Genomic DNA, 27,702 nt, shown 5'->3' with positions numbered 1-27,702 from the left:
TACTCCCTTGTAGGTAACTGACTTTCTTTCTCTTGCTGCTTTTAAGATTCTCTCTTTGTCTTTTGCTCTTGGCATTTTAATTATGATGTGTCTTGGTGTGGTCCTCTTTGGGTTCCTTTTGTTTGGGGTTCTCTGCGCTTCCTGGAGTTGTAAGTCTATTTCTTTCACCAGGTAGGGGAAGTTTTCTGTCATTATTTCTTCAAATAGGTTTTCAATATCTTGCCCTCTCTCTTCTTCTGGTATCCCTATAATTCTGATGTTGGTACGCTTGAAGCTGTCCCAGAGGCTCCTTACACCATCTTCATATTTTTGGATTCTCTTTTCTTTTTGTTTTTCCGGTTGGGTGTTTTTTGCTTCTTTGTATTTCAAATCTTTGACTTGATTCTTGCGATCTTCTAGTCTGCTGTTGGAATGCTGTATAATATTCTTTATTTCAGTCAGTGTATGCTTAATTTCTAGTTGGTCCTTTTTCATATCCTCGAGGGTCTCACTAGATTTCTTGAGGGTCTCACTAAATTTATCGGCAGTTTCTAGAAAATTCTTGAAAAACCTTATAAACGTAGTTTTGAACTCTATATCCAGTCGTTTGCTTTCCTCCATTTCTGTCATTTGTGACCTGTTTCTTTGTCTCCGCATTTTTTATGCTTCCCTGTGTTGATAGAGTGGCTTTCTGTGCTAGGTGTCCTATAGGGCCCAGTGGCTCAGCCTCCCCAATTACCTGGGGTGGACACTCTTGGTGCACCCATTTGTGGGCTTTGTGCACAGTCTTGTTGTAGTTAAGCCTTGATTGTTGTAAGTATCACTGGGAGGAATTGACCTCCAGGCCAATTGTCTGTGAGAATCAGCTGTGTCTACAGTGGGAGAACTTCTGTGCTGAAGATACCCTTATGGGGCAAGACTTGTTTCATTGGGGCTTTGGTGCTCAGCGAGTCTGCCCCCTGAGTGTGTCCCTTATGAATCTGAGGAGTTGTAATCTGGATGGTCCCAATCTCACCACTGGGTACATGGGCTCTTGGATCTAAGGAGGTGCTAATTTAGCCTCTGCCTGAGGCTACCCAGCAGGAGCTATGGAGAGATCTGCAGATTCCTCTTCTTTGTTTGGAGTTTGGAGGTGCCCAGATGAGGCCCAGCTGTGAAGCAATGCAAGCTGCTGTGGGGCCTTGGGCCTTCTTTTGGAATTTCTGGGTCTCTCTGTCCCAGCTGCAGTTTGTTAGGTAATTTTAGATCTCAAAGGGCCAGCCCATTCATATGCAAAAGCCTCTGGGCACAGCTTGGGTGGGGTGGGGTCTCAGGGAATCAACAGGGTAAAGCAAGCAGCTATGGCTGATCCTCAATCCTACCCTTAGAGGCCCCGTGTCTCAGTGTCCCAGTAATCACTGCAAGCACCTCTGAGAGAAAGCTGCCCTCGAGTTCCGACTGATGCCAGACAGTCCAGTTTCTCCCCATATGAGTCTGGGTCCCCAGAGACTCGCCCAGAACTGGAGTTCAGAGCCGTTGGGAGCTTGAGTCTCCCTCCCGATTAAAAAAGACAACCGTGTCCTCAGTTGCCAGCCCTTTCCACGTGAGCCTCCGTACCTCTGCACTTTACTTCCGTACCTCCTCTGAGTCTCAGTGTGCTTTTCTCTTTCCTTCTAGTTGTAGAATTTCCACTCAGCCAGCCTTCCTGTGGTTCTGGATGATGTCCATTTTGTCTTTTAGTTGTATTTTTGCAGTGGTTGTGCAAGGCAGCAATTTCCGGTGTTTACCTATGCTGCCATCTTGGTTTCTTTCAGATTACTCATTTTTAAAAAAAGGATACAACTCAGGAACATCTATATAGAAGAGATGCATTGAGCAAGGTATGTAGGAAGGAATGAAGAACTCCCATGCTCTCTCCAGGCACACCACTCTCCCCACATCTCCTAGTGTTCACCAACTAGGAAGTTCTTTGCACCCTTTTAGGTTTTTATAGAGGCTTCAGTATTACTTAGGCATGATTGATTAAATCATTGATCATTGGTGATTAATTCAACCTCTATTCTCTCTCCCATCCCTGTAGGTTGGAGGGTGGGGTTGAAACTTCCACTCCTCTAATCACTGCCCTGACAACTGGCCCTACCCTTAGGCAGCTTTCATGAAGTCACCTCATTAACACAAACTCAGGTGTGGTTTAAAGGGGCTTGTTATGAATAACAAAAGATATCTCAATCTCTCTTATCTCTTAAGAAATTCCAAGTTTAAGGAGCTCTGTTCCAGGAATAGTGAGGAAGATCAAATATATAGTTTTAAAAAATGTATATTTTTATTGATTTCAGAGAGGAAGAGAGAGGGAGAAAGAGATAGAAACATCAATAATGACAATCATTGATCAGCTGCCACCTACACGCCCCCTACTGGGGATTGAGCCTGCAATCCAGGGATGTGCTCTTGTTACAGAAGACCAAAGAAATACCAAGCATGCTTCCAAGAGAAAGGGAGGGACCCCGTTTATTAACACTAGTGGACTCCGGGAATAATATTCAAATCAGAGTGAAGAAACATGCAGAGAGCCTGTCTATATATATCCCTCTGTGGTCTTTGTCTTGCAAATATGGTTCTGCCCCCTTTCATGGGCTTACAGGAAGGCCCCCAGGTTTTGGGGGTCCGCAGGCCATATCCGATGATCTGTCCTGGGGCCAGCAATAACAACCTTCCCACCCCCCCATGGCAGTGCATTGTTCACAGTTTTTATGGTCTGACACGCCTTGCAAGACCATTTTCCTCCTCATCCCCCCCCCCTTGTCCCACAAGCTTCTTTTAGCCTTGTGGAACAAGGAATCCGCAGGGGGTGTTTCTGGTATCCAAGTGTTCAGTCCTACAACCTGCACAGGAATGTTCATAAGCAGCATTATTCATGATAACCAAAATGTATAACTACTCAAATGTCCATTAGTTGTTGAATGGATAAACAAAATATGTTTTTTCTTGCCCTAGCTGTTAGGTCAAAGAGAAGCCCAGGAGCAGATGCATGGCCCCGCAAGTCAGATGGTGATGGAGATAATGGACCCTCCCTGGAATCCACAATGACCCCCACACAGATACTGACTCCTTCCTGAATACCATGCCAACGCCCACGGTGGGAACTTCCTCAGCTCATGCCCCCCGCCCCGCATTAAACACCTGTATAAAAAGGAGCCCCCCCTTCCCTGAATTGGCACGAATTCACTGGCCCTGTCTTTGGGGCTCGTGGATTTTCACCCAGGGACGCAGATTAAACCTTTCCTTTTCTTTCTTTTCTGGCTGACTCGACTCTCTTTGTTTTCCTGCGCCACTAACTTTACACTAGCCAGTTTTGCTCAGTGGATAGTGTTGGTCCTCGGACTGCAGGGTCCTGGGTTTGATTCCAGTCAAGAGCATGTACCTGGGTTGCAGGTTTGATCCCTGGCCCTGGTCAGGGCAGGTATGGGAGGCATCCAATGTGTCTCTCTCACATTGATGTTTCTCTGTCTTTTCCCCTCCCTTCCATTCTCTCTAAAAATCAGTGGGAAAATACCCTCAGGTGAGGATCAACAAAAACATTTTTAAAAATGTGTTATATCACCCTAGCCGGTTTGGCTCAGTGGATAGAGCATTGGCCCATGGGTGGAAGGGTCCTGGGTTCAATTCTGATCACTGGCATGTACTTCGGTTGCAGGCTTCATCCCCAGCCCTGGACAGGGATTAGGCAACCAATCAATGTGTCTCTCTCACATGGGTGTTTCTCTCTGTCTCTCCCCTTCCCTTCCACACTCTCTAAAAATAAATGGAAAAAATATCCTTAGATGAGGATTGACACACAAAAAACAAATAAATAAAAACTAGCCCTAACCAGTTTGGAGCAGTGGATAGAGCATCAGCCTGTGAATTGAAGGGTCCCAGGTTCGATTCCAGTCAAGGGCATGTACCTTGGTTGCAGGCACATCCCCAGTAGGGGGTGTGCAGGAGGCAGCTGATCAGTGTTTCTCTCTCATCAATGTTTCTAACTCTCTATCCTTCTCCCTTCTTCTCTGTAAAAAATCAATAAAATATATATTTTTAAAAACAATTTTAAAAAAGTGTTATATCCATACAATAGAATAATTGACCAAAAGAGGAATGCAATACTGATAAAGCATGTCCCAAAATTCACGCAAGTAATTTTGATAGAAAACATAGGTTTATAATTAAAAATTGTAAATTTTTTATTGATTCATAAAGTATACAGTATAGGGTTATGTATAGAATAGCATATGGGGTAAATGGCCTCCACGGCTTTGCTGGCACATATGCACTCTTTTGTTGAAATTTTCCATGACCATTTTTCATAAATGTGGCTGAATTTCATTGATACAGCGCTCAATTTCCTCCTTCAAGGCGTGGGTGGTCGTGGGCTTGTTGGCATAAACCTTAGACTTCAAAAAAAACCCCAGAGAAAAAAGTCCAATGGCGTTAAATCACATGATCTGGGTGGCCAATTCTGATCACCAAAATGGGAAATTACACAACCAGGAAATGACTCATGCAGTAATTGAATTGTTTCTCGGGCTGTATGGCATGTGGCACCGTCTTGTTGAAACCACATGCCGTCCACATCCATATCTTGCAATTTAGGCACAAAAAACTGGATTATCATGTCGCGATAGCGAGCACCATTAACTGTTATTGCCTGAGCAGCCGCATTTTCGAAGAAGAATGGTCCGATGATGCCTCCAGCCCAAAATCCGCACCAAACAGTGACACGTTGTGGATGCATTTGTTTCTCAACAATCACTCATGGATTTTCTGAACCCCAAATGTGACAATTTTGTTGATTACCCGATTAACCAAGCCATCAAGATGAAAATGAGCCTCATCTAAATTCAGCCACATTTATGCAAAACGGTCATGTAAAATTTCAACAAAAGATTGTGTATGTGCCAGCAAAGCCATGGAGGCCATTTACCTGATATGCTATTCCATACATAACCCTATACTATATACTTTATGAATCAATAAAAAAATTACAATTTTTAATTATAAACCTGTTTTCTATCAAAATTACTTCTTGCATGACACCCTTTATATGCTACAACGTGGATGAACCTTGTAAACCTTATATTAAGTGAAAGAAGACAATCACAAAAGGCTATATATTTTATTATTCCATTTACTTGCAAAAAAAGAATAGGCAGAAAAGGAGCAGAGCCTGATCGCAGTTTCTCTTCAGGTTTTGTGGGGTGAGACTGTCAGGGGCAGGCTCAGCTATGGACCCACTTTCAGAGCTGCAGGATGACTTGACCTTAGATGACACCAGTCAGGCTCTGAACTAGCTGAAGCTAGTCTCCTTTGACGAGAAGAACTGGCCCTCGGATGAAATGCCCGACTTTCCCAAGTCAGATGACTCCAAAAGCAGCTCCCCAGAACCTGTCACCCACCTGAATGGGATAACCCTTACTACAACATCGCCAGGCACCAGAATGTGGAGGTGGCAGGAGATGACAAGTATGCGCAAAAGATCATTATGTTTAGTGCCTGCTGAATGCCTCCCAGCCACCAGCTGGACCACAGTAAGCTCCTGGGGTACCTGAAGCACACCCTGGACCAGTACATGGAGAATGATTACACACTGCTTACCTGCACCATGGTCTGACCAGCGACAAGCCCTCCTTTAGCTGGCTCCGGGATGCCTACTGGGAGTTTGACCGAAAGTACAAGAAGAACATCAAGGCCCTGTACATCATGTACCCTACCATGTTCATCAAGACCCTGCTCATCCTCTTTAAGCCCCTCATTAGCTTCAAGTTTGGGCAGAAGATGTTCTATGTGAATTACATGAGTGAGCTGAGCGAGCACGTGAAGCTAGAGCAACTAGGGATCTCTTGCCAAGTGCTCAGGTATGATGACTTCCTGAAGTCCACACAGAAGAGCCCTGCAACAGCCCCCAAGCCCATGTCACCACGGCCCCCTGTGCCCAACCAGAAGTTTGGGGTCTCACTGCAGCATCTCCAGAAGAAGAAGTCAGAGCAGGAGCCCATTCCTCTCGTGCTCCGCGAGACCATTGCCGACCTGCAGGCCCATGCTCTCACCACTGAAGGGATTTTCCGGAGGTCCGCCACATCCAAGATGTACAAGAGGTGCAGCAGAAGTATAACATGGGGCTGCCTGTGGACTTGGACCAGTACAATGACTAAAACCTGCCAGTGGTCATCCTCAAGGGTAAATTATATCTCAATGAAGCTACTATATTTAAAAATTTCCCTTTGACACTGCTTTACATGAATCCCATATATTTTGATATGTTGTATTTTAATTCTTATTCAATTCTATGTCTTTTTAAAATTTCCTTTGAGATTTTCTCTTTGATCCATGGATTATTTAGTATTGCTAAAGTTTTATGTCCAAGTGTACATTGATTTTCCTGTTGTATTTTTGTTATTGATTGCTAGTTTGGTTCCATTACAGTTAGAGAATACATTTTGTGTGGTAAGTAGAAAAATGGCCCTCACAAAAATGTCCATGTCTTGATCCCCAGAATCTGTGAATATGTTATATGGAGGAGTTATGCTTGCAGATGAAATTAAAGTTGCTAATCATTTAAAATAAAATTGGGAGATTATTCTGAATTATCAATGTGGGACCAGGGTAATCACATGAGTCCTTAAAAGTAAAAGAGGGAAGCAGAAGGTCCAGAGAGATGCAACATAAGGACTCGACCTGACATTGCTGACTTTGAAGATGGAGGAAGGGGGATACAAGCCAAGGAACCTGGTAGCCCCTAGAACAGTGGTTCTCAACCTTCCTAATGCCGCAACCCTTTAATACAGTTCCTCATGTTGTGGTGACCCCCAACCATAAACTTATTTTCGTTGCTACTTCATAATTGTAATTTTGCTACTGTTATGAATCATAATGTAAATATCTGATATGCAGGATATATTTTCATTGTTACAAATTGAACATAATTAAAGCATAGTGATTAATCACAAAAACAATATGTAATTATATATGTGTTTTCTGATGGTCTTAGGCGACCCCCGTGAAAAGGTCGTTAGACCCCCAAAGGGGTTGTGACCCACAGGTTGAGAACCGTTGCCCTAGAAGCTGGAAGCATTCCTTAGTTTATAGCCTGAAAGAAAACATGGACCTCAGTCTTGTAAGGCTTATCCAGCAATTCTCAACCTGTATGTCGCGACCATCAGAAAACACATATAGCATATCAGATATTTACATTATGATTCATAACAGTAGCAAAATTACAGTTATGAAGTAGCAATGAAAATAATTTTATGGTTGGGGGTCACAACATGAGGAACTGTATTAAAGGGTCGCGGCATTAGGAAGGTTGAGAACCACTCAGGAAATGAAATTTGCCACCACAAATGAATAAGGAAATGGACTCTCTCCTAGAACCTCCAGAGATGAATGCAGCAATTCATTTAATATAACACTTTGATTTTAAACCTGTTGAGACTAGGACTCTACCTCCTGTGTTGCAGTTGTCCCCAGGCAGAGAACTGGAGTGAATGTGTTTCCCTTTTCTCAGAGATTATACTCTTACTAGTGACCCAGTGCATGGATTTGTGTACATTGAAAGGAAATTAGAAGGTGGTTGGCGGGGCAGGACTGGGCGAGAAGGGCCACACACACCCTGGAGCCAACCTCCTGCAGTCCCTCCCCAGCGTCTGTGGAGTGAGTGGGGTCCCTCCGGCAGGTGGGGTCCCTTGGCCTGGCCTGTGGGGATCGGGTCGAAACTGGCTCTCCGACATCCTGTGGGGTTCCAGAGTGTGAGAGGGCACTCTGCAAAGTTTCTGTCATATAGGGTATGGAACGCAAATGCAAGTGTGCAGTAAACCAGATTTGGGGCCAACATTGCCCCAGCAACAGCATAACACACGGCCAAAGGTGGAATCGTGCGGCCCCACAAGGAATAGGGCTCCCTCCCCTCTGGTTTCGGTGTGCATCACCTGTGAACTGGGGCTGCCAAGTCACTGCAGCTTGGCAGCTCCTGTGTTGAGTGTCTGCCCCCTGGTGATAAGTGCATGTTATAGTAACCGGTCAGATGGTTGGAAACATAGCATATTAGCCTTTTACTAGTATATATACAGATAATGCTTACTGTGTAATGCCTGAAAATAATTGTCTCATATTTTGTCCAGTTTTACAGTTGTTTGTGGTGGGCAAGCAGGGTCAGCACCAGTTACTCCATCATCATAAGAGGAGGTGATTTTGCCTGTAGGTTCTTTCCCCATTGGATCTGAACACCAGTTTTGGTGGTTGTTAAAGGAGGAAAAGTAATACTGAAGCTGGCCTCATGGTGCTTGTAGTCTGCTCTACAAGCATGTGGGCTAATTTCAAATAAAGCAAAAGGGGTGGGGAGAAGAAAAAGGAAAAAAGAAGTGGAAGTGGTTTAGTTTACTTTTCTGTGTTACACTTCAATTTTTAAAAAATGTTTTTTAAAAGGTAAAAATCAAGCAAAATGGTGACAGACTCAGAGAGAGCAGACTGACACTTAACCATTGTACCAGTAATGACCATAAAGACTGGTGTTGAACCCTAGCCGGTTTGGCTCAGTGGATAGAGCATCGGCCTACAGACCAAAGGGTCCCAGGTTCAGTTCTGGTCAAGGGCATGTACTTCGGTTGCAGGCTCCTCCCCAGCCGGGGGCCCTGGATGGGGACATGAAGGAGGTAACCAATTGATGTGTTTCCCTCACATTGATATTTCTCTCTGTCTTTCTCTCTCTCTTCCACTCTCTCTAAAGATCAGTGGAAAAAATCCTGAGGTGAGGATTAAAAAAAAATAATTAAAAAAAAAATAAATAAAATTCCTCTCTTAAAAAAAGAAAAGACTGGTTTGGGGAGGATTACTTTGAGTTCACTTGAGTGCTTACAAAGAAAAAAATTACAAGCTCAAGTCCATTAACTCTCAGCCCATCAGTCTATAGATGCAGTCCTCATATTCCTGAAAATCAACTGAACTGGATGATGAATTATGTGTTGAACTTGGTCTCATCAAGTTTCTCACGTGAAAGGGCATTTATAAGGAATGGGACTCTGAAACTTGGAATGGAGACATCTATCTGTTTGGACCCAGATGAGACTGACAATCTTGAATCAAGTCATTCTGAACTTCCCTTACCAGTTGAAGCCCTGCAGTGTCTAGAATAACTCTTTCACTGCTTAAAATCTTGTGATAACCTTACCTAGGACAGACCCCTTAAAATGCTGTTTTTAAGGTCCACCACAACCACCTCAAAATGCCACTAGACTCACAACTAGGGTCAAATCTCAGCATACTTCAGGTAATATATAAGCCAGGAAGAAATAGCTTACATACCAAACAGGCAGAGTAGATGGCAAATGATGGGAGATGCACACCATCAAATATGATGCTATAGCTAGAATGAACTAGATGTATATTTTGCAACATGGGTAAATCTTCAAAACATGGTGATGAGAAGTTAGAAGAACCAATATATATATATATGAAAGTCTAAGTGACCATTCGACCAGTACCTATGACATGCACTGACCACCAGGGGACAGACGCTCAATGCAGGAGCAGAAACCACAGGCAGGAAACATGGAACAGACTGATGAATCTCAGAGGGAAGGGGGGAGGGGAGAGGATGGGGAGTAATTCTCCAAAGATCTTATATGCATACTAGAGGCCCAGTGCACAGATTTGTGCACCAGTGGGGTCCCTTGGCCTGGCCTGTGGGAACCAGGCCGAAACCGGCAGTCCGACATCCCAAAGGGTCCCAGATTGTGAGAGGGCACAGGCCAGGCCAAGGAACACCACTCATGAAAGAAATAGACTTACAAGCCCAGGAAGTGCCGAGAACTCCAAACAAGAGGAATCCAAAGAGGACCACACCAAGACACATCATAATTAAAATGCCAAGGGCAAAAGACAGAGAGAGAATCTTAAAAACAGCAAGAGAAAAGAACTCAGTTACCTACAAGGGAGTACCCATAGGACTGTCAGCTGATTTCTCAACAGAAACTATGCAGGACATAAGGGAGTGACAAGAAATATTCACAGTGATGAAGAGCAAGAACCTAAAACCAAGATTACTCTACCCAGCAAAGCTATCATTTAGAATTTATGGTCAGATAAAGAGCTTCACAGACAAGAAAAAGCTAAAGGAGTTCATCACCACCAAGCCAGTATCATATGAAATGCTGAAGGGTATTCTTTAAGAAGAGGAAGAAGAAGAAAAAGGTAAAGATAAAAAATTATGAACAACAAAGTGACAACAAATACATATCTATCAACAAGTGAATCTAAAAATCAAATGAATAAAAAATCTGATGAACAGAATAAACTGGTAAATGTAACAGATTAAGGGGCATGGAAATGGAATGGACTGACAATTCTAGGGGGGAAGGTGATGTGGGGGGTGTGGGAAGAGATGGGACAAAGATCTTATATGCATGTATGCAGTACCTATGGACGCGGACAGTGGGGTGGTGAGGGCCTGGGGTGGGGTGGGAACTGAGTGGAGGGGAGCTATGGGGGGGGGGGAAAGAGGGACATCTGTAATAATCTGAATAAAGATTTAAAAATGTATATATAGAATGAAAAATGATACAAGAAAATAATATCCATAAAACAAAGGACCCTGTGTGAATAATCACAATAATGTACCCAAAAAATGAGGAATATGACTCAGGAGAAAAAGGAAAAACCTTGGCTTGCAGTAGTGACTTTCAGTCCTTTACAAGATGCTGATCTAACATAAGGTGCTGGCTCCCTCCCCAATTCCAGCCCTAAAGATGACACATGAGAAAAACTGACAGATGAAATCTGCTACTTATGCAGCATTTACCACATGCCAGGCACTATTAACTCAGTTAATCTTCTCAGCCAATGCTATTAGATATTATGAACCCCATTTTATAGATGAGAAAACAAGTATAGAGAGGTTAAGTAACTTCCCTAAGGTTACACAGCTGGTAATGCTGGAGCTGAAATTTGAACTCAGTCTCTACCTATAACAGTGGTTCTTAACCTTGGCTGCACAGTAGAATCACCTGGGAATCTTTTTAAAATCCTGATTTCTGGGCCTCATCCTCCAGAAATTCTGTTTCTTTGTTATGGGGTGGGGCCACATTAGATTCCCAGGTGATTCTAATGTGCAGCCAAGGTTGAGAACCACTGATCTATAGAGATGAGTCTGGGGCAGGAATGAAGGTCAGGGGAGAGTGGCCTAAAATGGTATAGGGGCAGGCACCATTACAGAGATGCCAGGAGAAATTTCTAATTGTGCCCTCCCCCCACACTCCATTCCAACATTGCTGAGATCATTCTCTACTTCATCACCATGGCAAGACAGAGCAGTTCCCAGTCAACAGGAGCTGTTGGAGTGGAGAGCATATTACATGTGCAGGCCGTGTCAGACATACACTGAAACCCCAACCCTCCATCTTGGGCTAGGAAAAACAATTTAGATCTTCAAGGCAGGAATTTGGCCAAGGTTTCCTTGAGGAATATTACTAACCCAAGAGGAAAAACCTAAAGGCATTGGAATCAGGGGTTCTCCAACAAACAATCCCCACAGTTAAGTTCAAAGCCGAAAAGCCTTCAGAGATTACAAACATTTTAATCTCCTACTCTTATAATCATAAGCATGAAACCAAAAATTTCCACTCATTTTAGGAAAGCCTCTAACATGGAAGATGGAGTTTGAGGAAGAAAAAACAAATAGCAATTACCTTAAGGGGGGAAAACACTCTGCAGGAAGAAAACTTTTTTTAAAAAGTAGTATCTTTACAAAATTTACTATAAAACTACAGTAATCAAGATAAAGGTAGACATACTAATAAGAAAAAGTACAGTAATGTACCTAGGTATATATGGCTCCTACAAATATACTGAGATTTTCAACAAAAGATGCTAAAATAAATGGATATCCATGTTTGTTTGTTTTAAAACATTTTTATTGATTTCAGAGAGGGAGAGAAACATCAATGATGGCGCATGACTAGTGAGCTGGACTGGGACAGGTCGCATCGTGACCACCCAGGTGGCATGGACGCAGGGCCAGCCACTGGGGGCGGGGGAGCTTTGAAAGCTTTATTCATTCTCATTCTCTCTCTCTCTTCCACCTAGCAGTCAAGAAGGATGGACTCCCCCACGATGTGGATGAAGGGGTGTCCCTTAGACTTTTAAATTTCATTAGCCAGTGGTACCTGGGCCGAAAGAGATTGATTGGCCGCCTCCTGCACCCCCGACGGAGGATCAAGCCTGCAACCAGGGCATGTGCCCTTGACTGGAATCGAACCCTGGACTCTTTAGTCCAAAGGACGATGCTCTATCCACTGAGCCAAACAGGCTAGGGCTTATATCCATGTTTTAAAAAAATGTTTCAAATCCTACATCATAAAAATATCAAAAAATGGATTACTAGTATAGACCTAATAAACAAAACACTTCCTTACGTCTGACAGCTGTCAGTCTATGTATGTTTCTATTTTATTTTGATTTGATTCCACATATGTGAGATCATATAGTATTTATCTTTTGCTTTGACTGGCTTTTTACTCAGCATACTTTCCAGGTCCATCCATACTGTTGCAAAAGATTTTCTTTAGTCAAGTAGTATTCTATTGTGTAAATATACCACAGATTTTTTTATCCACTCTATTGATGGGCACTTGGGTTGTTTCCAGATCTTGGCTATTGAAATAATGCTGCAATGAACATAGGAATGCATGTATTTTTTCAAATTAGTGTTTGGAGTTTCTTCAGATATATTCCCAAAAGATCACTGGTTCAAAGGGTAGTCCTTTTTAATTTTTTGAGGCAACTCGTTTTCCAGTGGCTGTGCCTGTCTGCATTCCTGTAACAGTGCATGAAATATCTCATTGTGGTTTTGGTTTGCATTTCTGATTGATATTGAGCATCTTTTCCTATCTATTGGCCATCTGAATGTTCTCTGGATGTTTATTCAGGCCCTTTGCCCAGATTTCTAATTGAGTTGTATGCTTTGGTGTTAAGTTCCTTATATTTTCAAAACTAACCACTTATCAGATATAGCATTGGTGTATGTTCTCCCATGCAGTGGGCTGCCCTTTTCATTTTGTTGGTTCCTCTTGCTGTGCAGCTTGTTTGGTGTAACCCCATGTTTTTTTCCTGTATTGCTGAGTTGTCTGAGATTTTACGGCCTGTTTTCTCTGAAGATTTTTATGGTTTTGTGACTTTAAGTCTTTTATCCATTTTTAGTTTATTATGTATGGTGTTAAGTTGGTGGTCTAGTCTCTTTTTTTTACATGTACCTGTCCAATTTTCCCAACACCTTTTATTGAAGAAACTGTCTTTATTCCATTGTATGCTCCCGTCTCCTCTGTCAAGTATCAACCATAATGGTATGGGTTTATTTCTGGGTTCTGTTCTGTTCCACTGATCTATTTGCCTATTCTTATGCCAGTACCAGGCTGTTTTGATTACAATGGGCTTGTAGTATAGTTTAAGAAACATAGACAGCAGTGTGGTGATAGTCAAAGGGAAAGGGGGAGGGATAAATGGGGATGCAGAGACTTGACTTCGGGTGAACACACCAGACAGTATCCAAATACTGAGTTGTTCACTTGAAACCTATATGTAGAAGACAATAAATCTTAATGACCTCAAAGTAGACAGTTTTAATAGGTCACAGGCAGCAATAACCACAAAATTTGATAAATTGCTCATCAGTAATAATAGACAAGCCCCAGCCAGTGTGGCTCAGTTGGAGCATCATCCCGTGCACCTAAAAGTCTCCAGTTCTACTCCCAGTCATGGCACATACCCAGGTTGCAGGTTGGACCCCTGGCCAGAAATGCATGTGTGGGGCAACGGATCTATGTTTCTCTCCCTTCCCCTAATCAATAAAAACATATTTTAAACAGACAGACATCCTCAGGTGAGGATTACAAAAAAATTAGGACGAAGACTAGGAGAAAATATTCACAACACACAGTATCTGACTATAAACTTGTATCCAGAATACATAATATTTGCAGTATTTGAAAGATGATCCAGCTCTGGACAGTATGGCTCAGTTGGTTGAGCATTATTCTCTGCACCAAAAGGTTGCTAATTTGATTCCCAGTAAGGGATCTTGCCCAGGTTGTGGTGTGCTAGAGGCAACCAATCATTGTCTCTCTCCTCTCTCTAAAAAGAAAAAAAAAATTAAAAAGTAAAAAGACGATCCAGTTTTTTGGAACTGACAAAACACTTGGACAGTTTGTGAAAGATATACAGATGGCTATAAAAACATGAGGAACTGCCCCATTATAAAATACAATGTGACATACTGGATTGGATCCTGGAACAGAGAGGATAGTAGTGGGAAAATTGTGAAATTTGAAGTTTAGTTAAGTCATATTCCAATGTTAATCTCTTAAGTTTTGACAAATGTGCCACAGTTATATAAGATTAAAATCAGGGCATACTGGGTGAAAGGTATGTAGGAACTCTATGCTATCTTTGCAACTTCTGTAAATTTAAAATCCCAAAAAGTATTTTTAAAGTGCTCAGTATCATTAGTCATCAAGGGAAATGCAAATTAAAATCATAATGAAAAGACAAATAACCTATGTTTGTGGAGAGTAAAAAACTAAATCAAGAACAAAACAAAACCTCATAGAAACAAAGTACAGAGGCATAGAAGAATTGAACAGACCAGACTATCAAACCTCAGAGGGAAGGCAGGGGAGGGTGGGGGCAAGAGATCAACCGAAGGATTTATATGCAAGCACATAAGCATAATCAATGGACACAGATAGTAAGGGGGGGTGAAGGTATGTGCTGGGGGGTGGGAGAGGTCAATGGGGGAAAAAGGAGACATACTTAATATTTTCAACAATAATTTTAAAAAAACCTCAAAGAAACAACTTATGGTTAGAGGTGTAGGGGAATGGGTGAAAAAGGTGAGGGGTAATATATATAATCAATGCTGTGATAAGTATGCAATGACAGATGGTTACTAGACTTATTGGTGATCCCATTGTAAGGTATTGAATCACTAAGTCGTACACCTGAAACTAATATTGTATGCCAACTAAACTTAAAAATGGTTAAAAAGAAATAGGTCAATAAATGTTGGAAAGCAACCAGAACTCTTCATAAATTTTAGTCAATAGCCCAAAACTGGTAATAGCCCAGATAACCAATAGAATGGACAAATATGCACATAAAGGATACACTGAAATTCTACTCTTTAACAAAAAAACCTACCCACAATTATAACAATTTCAAAAACATGCTGAAAGCAGACATAAAAGCTATATTCATGTAGGACTTAATATGAAGTTATTAAAATATGCAAAAATATTCTAGTGATATAATCATTGCTTCTCTGGGGGTGGGAGATGCTGTTGACTGGGATGGTATTTTTCTGGAACTGATTATGGGCTGAGGTTATTTATAGAATGACAACACTTGGGCCTTTTTCTGTCATCCTAATTCTCAGGAGTTAACATTCCTTTTTCATGTGGTTAAAGTTCCATGCAACTGGCTATAACTCAAAGGCAATACACTATTTTAGGTGCTAGGAAAGTTAATTCATATATTAGGATCCACAAAACGGAAGCTGCCCCAGTGGCCTGGCCCATGTCACAAATTTAAGCCTATATTTATATGTAACACCTGTCAAGGAAATCTTTACACCAATCACAATCCTCCAACTGAACTTTAGCTAGCTCACCTTAACCTAGGGTAACTGGACCTGGTAATACCTCAGTCCATGGTTTTCCCTTGAACAAAGGACAAATGTTACAAGTTGGTTTGGCATTAAGTATCAGAGGTCAGATATATATATATATAACTGGCAGAGAAACAAAATTGTGAATACAGAAAATACATTAATCATGTGCTGATTTAACAGCAATGCTGAAGGACTTTAGTCCAAGGTGGATTCACTGCCAAGTTTCCATACCAATTTTCCCGAGTTAAGTAAGCAAGATTAAAAGCAATACAGTACATCTTTGCTATTTTAACTCCTAGTTTGTTATTGCCCCCATTTCATTTCAGGGTAAGGATTAAATGAAACCATCCAAATTACCTTGATGCCTACCTGGAGCTCACTCCCCAAAGAAACAAAGTCCAGTGACAGCAATAGGCCACCTCAGTGACTATGTCACTTAATAACTGCTCAAGTGCCAACAGTGGATGAGAACTAGTTTTGGGGAAGGGGCCAGGTTAATGTCATATTTAAAAGTTAAGTGGCCTGGCCAGTGTAGCTCAGCAGTTGAGAGTGGACCTATGCACCAAGTGGTCACAGTTCAATTCCTGGTCAAACCACATGCTGGGGTTGCAGGCTTGAGCCCCAGTGGAGGATGGGGTGGTGGTGGTTTGCAGGAGGCAGCCAATCATTGAGGACTCTCTCCCTTCCTTTCAGAAAAAAGTCTAAATAAATTCCTTATTGCAAATAAGAACCCAGGGACACAAAAATGAATATTAAGTTTTATTAAGTTTCAAATACAAAACATTCCAAAAAGAGAAAAGTGATCTATAATACCTATGTTCTATATTCAGATAAACAAGGAAAACACTATCATTCTGGGTTTGTTTTTTTTTTTTACAGCCAGTATAAAGCCAGAAATATCAAGACCAATTCTTTTCCAACGAGAGCAGAATTAAGTCTGCTGGGTCAGTAAACTACTTGCCAAATGGCTGTCTTGGTCATTTAAGCATACTTCCTAATTTGAATTTAGTATTGATATTTACTATAATTAACCTCAATGTTCTACACTATCTTCAAGATATCTAAATAAAATCTCAGGACTCAAAAGCATAAGCCCAAGTAATTTAAGATTATAGAATTGAGGAAGACAGCTACATATAAGTGCAATAGCCATTTAAAATTTGGCCAGTACCCTCATGGTCTGTGATTAAGAGCCTGTCAAATGAGGGTTACATCTTTTTTATTATTTCCCACAATCACAAATATTGGACATCATAGTATTGCTATTTTATTATGCAAAAAAATCTTGAGTTGATTTTTCTAACCCAACAACTCAACTCTGTTTCCTTTGAGAACAGTAGCTTTTATACTATTGGCTCTGGAGTCTCCAACATAATGAAGCTGTATTTGGATTTGTTTCCAAGATAGGAGGTGGGGGTAACATAGGCTAACAAAAATACAGTTTAAAAAGCCAAGTGGCCCAATTTTGTTTCGTTTTTAAATGTGCTTTCAATCATTTCAGCCATGTTTCTAGTTACTTTAGTTTCCAGATACTACTCTTCCCTTTAGTTTTGTTTTATGACTTAGTTCCAGTTCTGGATAATAAACAGCAGTGTTTCACTTGCTGGAAAATCAGATAAGAGCTACCACTTATGCCTTTCATTTTTTCTAATTAACTTTCTGACATTGATAATTAGGAAGTTCTAAATTGAAGTTGTTCCTAATGACTTTAGCTAAACAATGAAAGCCAAAGCTATAAAATCTACATAAAGAACCATGAGCGCTCACTACCTCCACTTACCAATTTCCTTAATTGCTCCTTTCTCCATCTGTCTATTATTTATCTACCACTCCCTAGTTAAGAGTGCTAACCAACACTGATGCCTTTGTCCAACAGGAACCCTTGAAGGCAAAAATCTATTGCTTGCACCAAACCAATTCTGATGAGCACTGCTTATGCAACTGTTGTGCCTTATGCACATTCTGCATTCTTCTGCTTCAACAACTCTGTAAAATGAAAAGCATGTGATCAGGTCAATTACTCCTCCTTACTTAGTCTTTAAATACATGCTATTTTGTTGCTTTAACTGACAACAATGCATTTGCTTTAAAAGTTGTAAACTCTAAAAGCAACCATAAATACCCAGTACAATTCCTGTAAGCATCAATTTAGTGTAATCAAGACTATATAACTATCATTACACCAATAAAATTGTTTTTCAAACTGGGAACTTAGCAGCTGCATCTAGTCCCCCTTTAGTGGATTTGTACTGTGTCCTGCAATCAACCAGGTACTGATAATAGGAAGCTTGCTCATGTGCCAAACAGAAGCTATACATCTCCAGTCAACAACTGCTTATGCAGAAAAAGCACTAACAAATTTTATACACTAAAAAATAGCGAAGCATTACATGACTGAGCCATAATGGAAATACACTTGTGCTTAAAATAGCTTCACCCTACATTCAAATCAGCAGTTAATATGCAAGGTGTTGCATATTACAGCACTTAAGTTGATCCCCCCTTTACAATGTGCCAATATCCTAACCATGCTAAGTGGCAAACCTAGTCTTTAAACCTGTAAAAGCTACCATGCTTTTGAAACTTACCTTAGCGTTTGATTTCTCTTGCTGCCAGCTTTAGTCAGCTTTATCTAGTGTGAATAAATCAGCATTCCGTGACCATAATCCTCAACCTGTAAAAATTAAATAGGTAACTATATCTTTAGTCAGAAATACTTCAAAACTTGCCTATAACTTACTGCCCCCTGTGCCAGAAAGAAAAGGCAAGTTCAGACTTGCAGCTTAAGGTATTGCATGGTCTATTTCTCTTAAGTGGTGGAGATTCACTGGCTTGGGATGGACTGGAATGGCTTAAATGGTTAAGTTGCATGGCTTATGGATTCTCATTCTGTTCCAATGGTGCACTGCCATGTTAAATCCATAAGTTGAACGGACAAAACTTATTTGAAGGAATATGTGCAGTACAAGGATTTTTAGTTGGAGGTCTTCAAGTTTACTATATTCAAGAGCATCTTTTTCAACTTCGTGGCTGGACCTGGGTCATGCTGCCTCAGGTTTTGCTTTTTAAAGACCACTTGCAAATAGATTTTCTCCAGTGTAGTTTCACAGAAGTAAAAACAAGTCAGGCATCCAACTAAATGTCAAGTTTGCAATGGCTTACAGGGGTAGGGAGAGGGGCACCCCAAACTTAAGCCATTTCCTATATTGACTAAAAAACTAATTCAAAAAATGTTAAAATATGTGAAGCATGTTTAAAGGTCTTCATCAAAAACTTAAAAAGTTACCCCCTCCCAAGCCCCAGGTGGCTATTGGTAAACAGCTGTATTAAAGGCCTTTAAGTGTCATACATGCTTTAAAAAAAAATCCAAGAGTTGAATTTGGAGAACTTCTAATATGCTATAGAACACTTGGCTTTTCCAAAAAGATTTTTTTAAATCTAGAAAGCATTTCCACTGCCATGAGGTACAGTATTTCACTGTACTATGAGGAAGTGTTCAATTTCGACTTAGACGGAAAAACTAGTTTGCTTTGCTTACCATCTTTGCTGTTTCACAGGCATTTGATGCTTTAAATCTGATGTGGAATGCTGATAGATTCACTTTTTAGAAGTCATAAGCCTTTGAGAAGTTGGAGATAACTTCATTGCTTATCTATTTTCTCCTTTGCAATCAAGCTGTTCCTTAAAAGTGAGACACTACAGAGTTGCAAAAATTTGAAACAGTAAGAGCAAGCACCGTTTGCAGCTTCATGGTTGGTTTTGGCAAAACTTTTTATTTAGTATTCTGTAGTTGCTTAACACACACTTAAATGATCTTATTGGGGGTGGGGGAGGGAGAGGTTCTTGTAGATTCCCAAGGAAATGTCAGAAAGACAAAATATGGCCAGCACTATCCATTTGTTTTGGGTTTACTGGGTGAATAGCACTTTCTTTACATAAGTATCTGATCTCAGATTTTTCATACTGATAACATTTGAGATTTCAGTTTGAAGAATGTATGATAGCCTACGAGTAACATACCCCAACCACCCTCTAATAATAGCTAGCTTGTTTGTATAGGCAGAGGGATTCATCTTTCCATTTTAGATGGCTAGATGTTTTTAGAAGATCTTAGAATTGCTTGCCTCATTAACTGGGGGAAAAATTAGAAAGTGGCCTTTTGGGACACTTTTACTTGGAAAATTACACTAGTACACAAGTCAAGCCTTAACACATTTAACATTTGCTTGTTGAAAGCAATGTCATAAGATCAAACATGTTTTACTTTTTTCCTCACAAGAACATAAAAATTATGAAAGGGGAACTTAACAGGAAATTTAAAAAATGTAACACAATTTTTCCTTTTAGTAGTCCTTGGGTAGTTATGACAGAATAGGTTCCACTTTCTGTTTGTTTCTTTGAACAGGGATTTTGGTCCAAAGTTTTGTTTTTAATATCTGCTTCTGCCTCCCCCTCTATCAGATCGGCTTCCTCCACGGCCACCACCCCTGGGTGCTCCGCGGCTTGAACTGCTGTAGGAATCACGTGGAGGAGGGTACCCCCTTTCCATAGAAGGGGGAAGCCCTCTTTCTTGTCTGCCAACCCGATCACGACCACTTGAGTAGAGATCACTTCGGCTGCTTGAGTAACTGTCTCGACTTCCACCATATCCGTCACGTGAGCTGCTGTAATCATCATAGCGACTGCTTCCACCATAAGATGGCGGGGGCCCTCGTGTAGGTGGAGCACTACGTGAGTTACCTGCAGGGTCAATGGTCAGGTAATATGGCAACACTATAAATTGTATATATACAACATTTAAATCTGAATTTACAGAATTTCTGTATTAAACTTTTACTTTCTCAACTGGGAGGTTTTAAACTGTGCCATTGCTGGCCATTAACAGGGATTTGCTCATTTGCTGAGATATGGAAATGGATGGGTTTTAATGTTTGTTTGAAAAGACTGAAGACGGTGTGTATTTCAAGAGGATATTCCAGACAGCTTGTTATTTTATAGTAGACACTCAGCCACTTTCCAGTGATAAGTTGCAATTTTGAACTGTAGACTTTCCTTCATATTGGAATGGTAAACATTTGTTGTTGTTAATAAAATTTTTAAATTGTATTTGCACTGTTGGGGGAAAACACATAAGGCTGCCAATTTAAGCAAGCAAAATCCCCTCCAAAGCAAGCAAACAGCCTCAAAAAAAACAACTTATAGGAAAAAAAAAACAACAACAACAAAAGCCCCTCACAAAACTAGGAAAAGCCCAGCTGATAGTTATCCCCTTAAAAGCAAGCAAACATCCCTTTAAAAGCAAGCACCACACAGCCTAGTAAACTGGCTCATGAACCTAAAAACTCAAGCTGGTGATATTTAAAGACACTAAACCAGTATCTTACCATAACTGTCATATGAATCCCTGTAGGAACCACCACTTGGATGATCTGAATAGTCACGATCACGACCATAGCCATCTCTATCACTAAATTAAAGAGAAAAATTTAAGCCCAGAGCATCAACCTTTACAACTGTTTTACAGCAAAATCATGGAAGCAAAGCCACTTACCTATAGCCTCTTGATGGATAGTCATCACGTGAACTGGAATGACCATAATCACGGTAAGTATAATCTCTTGGTGGTGGAGCATAATCTCTTGTATCACGAGAGCTTGGGTAATCTCTACTTGAGTAGCTACCAAAACAAAAATAACTTGTTTGATGCTTTGGATGAGCTTTCCCTTCAACACTAATCATTCGTAAGAGGGAGCTATTACATTTTCCGGTTACCTGTCTTTAGTAGAATATCCATCATCTCTTGGGGACAAATAAACATCTCTACGGGAAGGCAGGGGTTCCCTTCGAGGTGGGCCTCCATAACTATCTCTTCCACGTGATACAGGAGCTTAAGGAAAAAACATTATTAAAATATACTCAAAGATAAAAAATGAAATGTGAATTTAAGTCAGACAATAAAAAACAGTGATTCAGTGACATATGACCTAGAACTCTATCATTGTATTTTGTTCTCTAAAATTTTCTATTCACACCTAAATTCTTTTTAATGTATATTTACTGCACGTACCTAGATCACCTGGGGTCTGTAAGTCAGTTTTAAGTATTTTTAGGATTCACCTCTCAGTCTTTTGTGTTATGGTGGTAGGTTAGATGGTTATAAATGGAAACTTACCTCTTCCTCCCATTCCACTGCTGCTGCGAACTGGTCCTGAAGGAGCAGATCTTTTAGGAGGAGGACCCCCACTTCTCGGTGGTGGTCCTCTTTTTACTGGAAGTGGTCCCCTGGAAGAACTCATGTTAAAATTCATGGAATAGCCACCATCATCTACATTAGAAAAGAAAAATGTTAGTATTAACAAGAATCAAGAAAAGGCTATAAAAGTTCTTTGCTTCATCGAGAATACTTGTTCAGTTGGGGAATCTTGCTTTAGTTTTCACACATACTAAGACTTGAGCATGTGCCCTGCCAGTGTGGCTCAGTGTTTGAATGTCAACCTATGGACCAGGAGGTCATGGTCCGAGCACATGCCCTTGTTGTGGGCTTGATCTCCAGTGGGGGCTGTGCAGGAGGCAGATCAATGATTCTCTCATCTTTGATGTTTCTATCTCTCTCCCCCATCCTCTGAAATCAATAAAAATATATTTTTAAGAAAATACCGAGCATGAAGTCTTTATAGGCTAGTGAAATAAAACAAAAGGATAATCTTAAAGTTATCTGATAAATTGTTTAATTTTCATATGCCCAATCAACTAGGCCTATCATAATTTTTTAATTTTCTTTTCCTAGAGTGAACTATTTGGATAAATAGTATATTTCTCATCATTTAAAAACACTATGTAATTTAGGATTTGATGTCCCATTTTTAAGTCACTATCACTTTGGTAGCTAAGCATGTGTTCTCAACTTCAAAAGTTGGAGCCCTTAAACAGACTTATACAAAGCACACATGATAGGATTTGCAATTCCTAACTTAAACACCAAGCATGAGGTAGATCCAAATTACCCATGTGCCCTCCACGTGAGGGAGGTCCCCTGGTTCCTCCACTTCCTCCTCTTCCGCCTCTAAGACCCCTTGGAGGGCCTCTGCTTCTTGGAGGTGGAGGTGGTCCACGCCTACCAGTTTCAAATGATGGTTTAGTGGCTTGTTCTACCTTGATGGCTTTTCCATCTAAGGACTAAATAATATCAAAGTGGTTAGTTACATCAGCATTTAAAAAGAACTTGCACATCCACTGCACATTGACAGCAATGGCCTTAAAAAGGTAATTACAGGTAAATTTTGCTCACTAATTAATCTAAGAAAAATAATACAAATAGTCAGTTACTTTTCCATTTACTTAAAATGCTTACTCATCTTTAAGACTGATACTGATGATTTGAGCCAAACAAGGTGGACCCACTGCACTACTGGTAGATAAGATTTTAAAACAAGGCCAGCTATCAACTTATCAATACTAGTAACCAAAAGGAAAAGCCAAGTTATTAAAGCAGTTTATAAGTCCCAGAAAAAATAAACATCACACACTATTCTGAACTGAAAGACTTAAGTAATACCTGTAAAGTTGCCTATAAAATTACCAAGGGTTACAATCAGAGAGTCCTGGAAAGTTATACACCAAAAACAAAATCCAAAAGATGCCATGTCCTAGGCCTGACTTGACTAACACTGTGCCATTTTTTTTTTAACACTGTGCCATTTTATGCAGTAGGGAACACTACATTAGTATGCAGACAATCTCACCTTTCCATTCATATCTCTGGCTGCATCCTTAGCATCTGCTGGGCTTTCAAAGGTGACAAAAGCAAATCCTCTGGATTTGTTGGTTTCACGATCTTTCATCAAGAGTACTAAAAAGTCATTTTCGGGGGGGAAAAAAGTGTTATTCTGGTTCAAATGAATTAACAAAAGTGAATCTTTAAAAAAGAAAGCTCAGAACTTCTTAGAGGACAAAATACATTATCATTTCAGATGATCATTGCAATTAAATTCATCATAGCTTCCCTTTTTAATTACAAAATAGCCCTGCATATACTTTCAGATAAACTCACCTTCCACTATCCGTCCATATTTGCCAAATACAGCTTCAAGGGCTTTCTCATTTGTTTCTGTATTGAGGCCACCAATAAAGAGCTTTCCTGGGCGATCAGCTTCAACCATGTTTCCCTCCTGGTAAGAGTCTATTGAAAAAGAATATATATAGTATGTCACTGGGAAAAGTTCCAAGTTTATCGGACACATGAATTTATCGGGGTGCATTTCTCTTATTTTTCTAAAACCAGTATTCCTTAATAACTAGACACCAAAAGTGAGCTCTTCTAAGCAGGAAACCCAAATTAACTACTTAAGCCATAAGTGCAGTTTCCATTAAACTGATTAAAAGGATCAATTTAATATATGCGTTTACCCTTAACCCACCCTGGCAGTTTTAATCTAGTAACGGCTACTCAACATTTACAAGTTTAAAGGTACAATTACATCCTAATTACCCTGAAGACTATCGACTCATTCAAGGTCACACACAGGCCAGACGCAAGTCCTTAACATCAAGCTCTCTTCGGAGGACTGTATTTTCTTATTAGGATTCCCGGGTAAATTTATTTAGAAATTTAAAGTTTGAGCCAAGTTATGCCTCCCGTTCACCAGCCCGTGGCCCGCCGAAAAGGTCACAAGAACCTTAAAAAGTGTTAATATCATTTCATATTAAATAACGGTACGTGAAATCGCGCACTGGAATGTACAACATTCCCTGGCTACAGCCGAACCCAATTAAAACCGTCACTAAAAACCGCGTGGAAAACACAAAATGGCGACACTTGGACTCAGCCCAGAACCGGCACCGGTCAGAGGAGTAACTTTTACCATCAGCAGTAGCTGGGAAAATTCAAAGGGCTCCCTCTCCAAGGCCCCACCAATGAACAAGGACCCGGCGTAAAACTGCACGTGCCCATCTGTAATGCCGACGCCATCCCAATGCAGGTACCGCGGTGGCGTGGTCTCTCCTAGTCCAGCCAAAACCCGGACCTCCGCCACCGCCCCGGCAGGCGACAGTCACACTTTCTCCAGGCATACAACTAAATGGACCCGCCGCATTTGTTTCCCCGCGACACTCTGCTTTATCTAAATAGGTCGGCACCTTTGGGTTCTTAAAATGGCGCCCGCCAGCCCCATCTCCTGGGAGATAATCTCAGATTCTAACATGACAAGAGTGCCAAGAAAAAGGTCTAAGGAAAGAACACACTTACCGGAGGGGTGACGACGGTTTCAAGCTCCTACGAGCTCGCTGAGAGGGGCTTCCTAGCCGCTCAGCACAGGGAAGGCCGCTGGCTCAGGGGACTGATGAGAGAACCTGCAGGAACTACTGCGCAACGAGGGCGAACAAAGGAGACAGCAAACTTTATACTGCCCGGGAACGAGGCTGAAGGACCCGGATGAAAACGGAGCTTAGAATTTGAAACGCAAGGGAGAGGTGGGAGCAGTTCTCAGTCTCCCCATTGGCTGTCTTTTCTGCCATTCATTCTTAGTTCCTCCCCATTTCCGGGCCCTCAGCTCTTTTTTTTTTTTTTTTTTTTTTTTTTTTTTTTTTTTTTTTTCCGGGCCCTCAGCTCTTGGCCAGGGCTGATTCGTAACCGTTTTCCCAGCCCCCACCCGTGCGCTGTAAACCCGCGTTTTTGCTTTCCGGTGAACTGGTTCACTGGCTGCATTTACTAAATAACTGAAATTAATTGCGTGTTGTAGTGACCGGGGGACGTTGCTAAACTTTAACATCCCTTAAATGGTTTAATTCTCAAAAGTAGTATGATGAGGGTAGATACTGCCAATTTTGCAGAAATGGAAAACAAAGAAGTATAGATGATAAAATATTTTTCCCCCAAAATACATTTAACCAGAATTTTTAGTGGATGGATAAAATTCTGATAAATTAATATCGGGGTGGGGGCATACCAAAAGGCAGCAGATAAACTGAACACCTAAATGGTGGGCTCTGTGCTTGGCTATGAGAATACAACCCAGAACAAGTGAGACAAGGGCAGGGCACCTCCATGGGTAAGGCTGCCAGATTTAGCGAAGAAAAATACAGGACTCCAGCCGATACCGGTTTGGCTCAGTGGATAGAGCGTCGGCTTGCGGACTGAAAGGTCCCAGGTTCGATTCCGGTCAAGGGCATGTACCTGGGTTGCGGGCACATCCCCAGTGGGAGATGTGCAGGAGGCAGCTGATCGATGTTTCTCTCTCATCGATGTTTCTAACTCTCTATCTCTCTCCCTTCCTCTCTGTAAAAAATCAATAAAATATAAAAAAAAAAATACAGGACTCCCAGTTAAGTTTGAAGTTCAGATATTTTATTTTCAGTTTAAGTAAGTATCATATATAAAAAAAACTTATTTATTGTTTATCGGAACTTCAAGTTTAACTGGGCATTGTGTATTTTGTCTGCCATTGGGGGGGATTACAAAAATTAAAAATTTTCTAATTTCTTTAAAAGCTAAAACAACAACAATAAAACAATTTATTGCATATTGTGATTAGTGCCAGGGCTGAAGTAAACTAGGTGCTCTGATGGACAATATTTGGGTGACCAAATTTGATTTAGACATCAGGGAAGGTCTGTCTAAAGACGTGACTTTGGAGATCAGATGTAAAGGGAAAAAAGAAACCAGCCATGGAAAAGCTAGGGGAAGAGCTTTTCAGGAAAAGAAAACAGTACTAAGCATAAAGTGGGATTAAGAATTTGCACGTAGCAAGGGACAGAAAGAGATCCAGGGTGACAGGAATTTAAGGGCTATAAAGGGAGGGAGTTAAGGTAAATAGAACATGCGAATCCATTAAAAGATTGTGGGCTTAAGTGTGGAAGCAGGGACACCAATGGGATAGAGCAAACAGATCAGGAGAGAAAACAGTGACTCAAATTAGGGTTGTAGCAGTGGACATGGGGAGGAAACAACAATTGTTAGATGTACATGGCAGGTAGTATGGACAGGATTTGCTAATGAAACAGATGGGAAAGGACAGGGTGGAATTGAGGGAAAAGGAAGCCATTAGCAGGTGATGTCCATTTACCAAAATAGTTGCAGAGGAGAGAGATTGGGAAATCTGATGCTCAGAGAACAGGGCTAAATTGTTATTTTAGAAATGGAAATAAAACCCATCTCAATGAATGAGACCACCAAAAAGAGAATACAATGCAAAAAGAAGTCCCAAAAGCATGGAACAAAGTGGGGAATCTCTGAGGGAAGCGGGGGGTGGGAGTGGGGGGGAAGTAATCAACTAAGGATCTTGTTTGCATATATGCATGGCCCTTCGACACAGACAATGGGGTGGTAAGGGCCTGGAGCTGGGTAGGGGATCAATGGGGGAGGAAGGGAGACATATGTAATACTTTCAACAATAAAGAATTATTAAAAATAAAAAATAAAACAACACAACAAAAATAAATCTAAAAACAAACAAACAAACAACCAAAAAGAAGTCCCAAGATCATATAATATTAAATACACACACATCCAGGATAGGCAAAAGTAGGTTTATAGTTGTTCATATGGAAACTAATACAATAATTAATAATATTACAAGAATAAACTCTTGTACGTGTGTGTACTCACAAACATAAAGATTTGGCTCTAGCAATAGTTGAAAATTGGCCAGGTTGGCAAAAACCACTTACGTGCCAGGTTCAGCCAGTAGAATCTGCACCTCCAGATAGAATCAAGAAAAGTCCTGCCGCCGAAACCGGTTTGGCTCAGTGGATAGAGCGTCGGCTTGCGGACTGAGGGGTCCCGGGTTCGATTCCGGTCAAGGGCGTGTGCCTGGGTTGTGGGCACATCCCCAGTAGGAGATGTGCAGGAGGCAGCTGATCGATGTTTCTCTCTCATCGATGTTTCTGGCTCTCTATCTCTCTCCCTTCATCTCTGTAAAAAATCAATAAAATATGTTTAAAAAAAAAAAGAAAAAAAAAAAGAAAAGTCCTGCCCTGAGGGCCACTGGCACTCTCTCTGTCTCAGATCCAGAACCCAAGGACTACAGGACTTTCCCTAAGCTCTAAGCCAGGCCTCCACT

At 41.0% G+C, this 27,702-nt stretch overlaps 1 protein-coding gene, 2 non-coding genes and 1 pseudogene across 4 annotated transcripts; 2 read left to right on the top strand and 2 right to left on the bottom strand.

The window, feature by feature from the left end:
• The first annotated feature begins 5,153 nt into the window (after positions 1–5,153).
• Positions 5,154–8,179, top strand: LOC132223434 (rho GTPase-activating protein 1-like; annotated as a pseudogene).
• Positions 8,180–8,182: 3 nt separating this feature from the next.
• On the top strand, positions 8,183–8,316 carry LOC132225405 (small nucleolar RNA SNORA61). Its single transcript, XR_009450917.1, has one exon. It is a non-coding gene; the product is annotated as a small nucleolar RNA SNORA61 (small nucleolar RNA).
• Positions 8,317–19,890: 11,574 nt separating this feature from the next.
• RBMX (RNA binding motif protein X-linked) lies at positions 19,891–25,065 on the bottom strand. 2 transcript variants are annotated; one of them, XM_059679651.1, is made up of 9 exons: positions 24,891–25,065; positions 23,697–23,825; positions 23,389–23,495; positions 22,651–22,822; positions 21,819–21,971; positions 21,419–21,533; positions 21,198–21,341; positions 21,031–21,113; positions 19,891–20,386 (listed from the first exon to the last, which is right to left on the bottom strand). In XM_059679651.1, exons 2-9 carry the CDS (start codon positions 23,803–23,805, stop codon positions 20,076–20,078), a joined length of 1,194 nt encoding a protein of 397 aa, XP_059535634.1. In that variant the 5' UTR covers positions 23,806–23,825; positions 24,891–25,065; the 3' UTR covers positions 19,891–20,075. The 2 variants fall into 2 exon arrangements, with proteins under 2 accessions (XP_059535634.1, XP_059535635.1); XM_059679652.1 differs by having other exon boundaries at positions 21,198–21,323.
• LOC132225385 (small nucleolar RNA SNORD61) lies at positions 23,574–23,645 on the bottom strand. The gene has a single exon (XR_009450899.1). It is a non-coding gene; the product is annotated as a small nucleolar RNA SNORD61 (small nucleolar RNA).
• Positions 25,066–27,702: the final 2,637 nt, after the last annotated feature.

This window comes from Myotis daubentonii, chromosome X (assembly GCF_963259705.1).
Source record: "Myotis daubentonii chromosome X, mMyoDau2.1, whole genome shotgun sequence".
Classification (NCBI taxonomy): domain Eukaryota; kingdom Metazoa; phylum Chordata; class Mammalia; order Chiroptera; family Vespertilionidae; genus Myotis; species Myotis daubentonii.
This window is presented reverse-complemented; position numbering and strand designations above follow the sequence as displayed.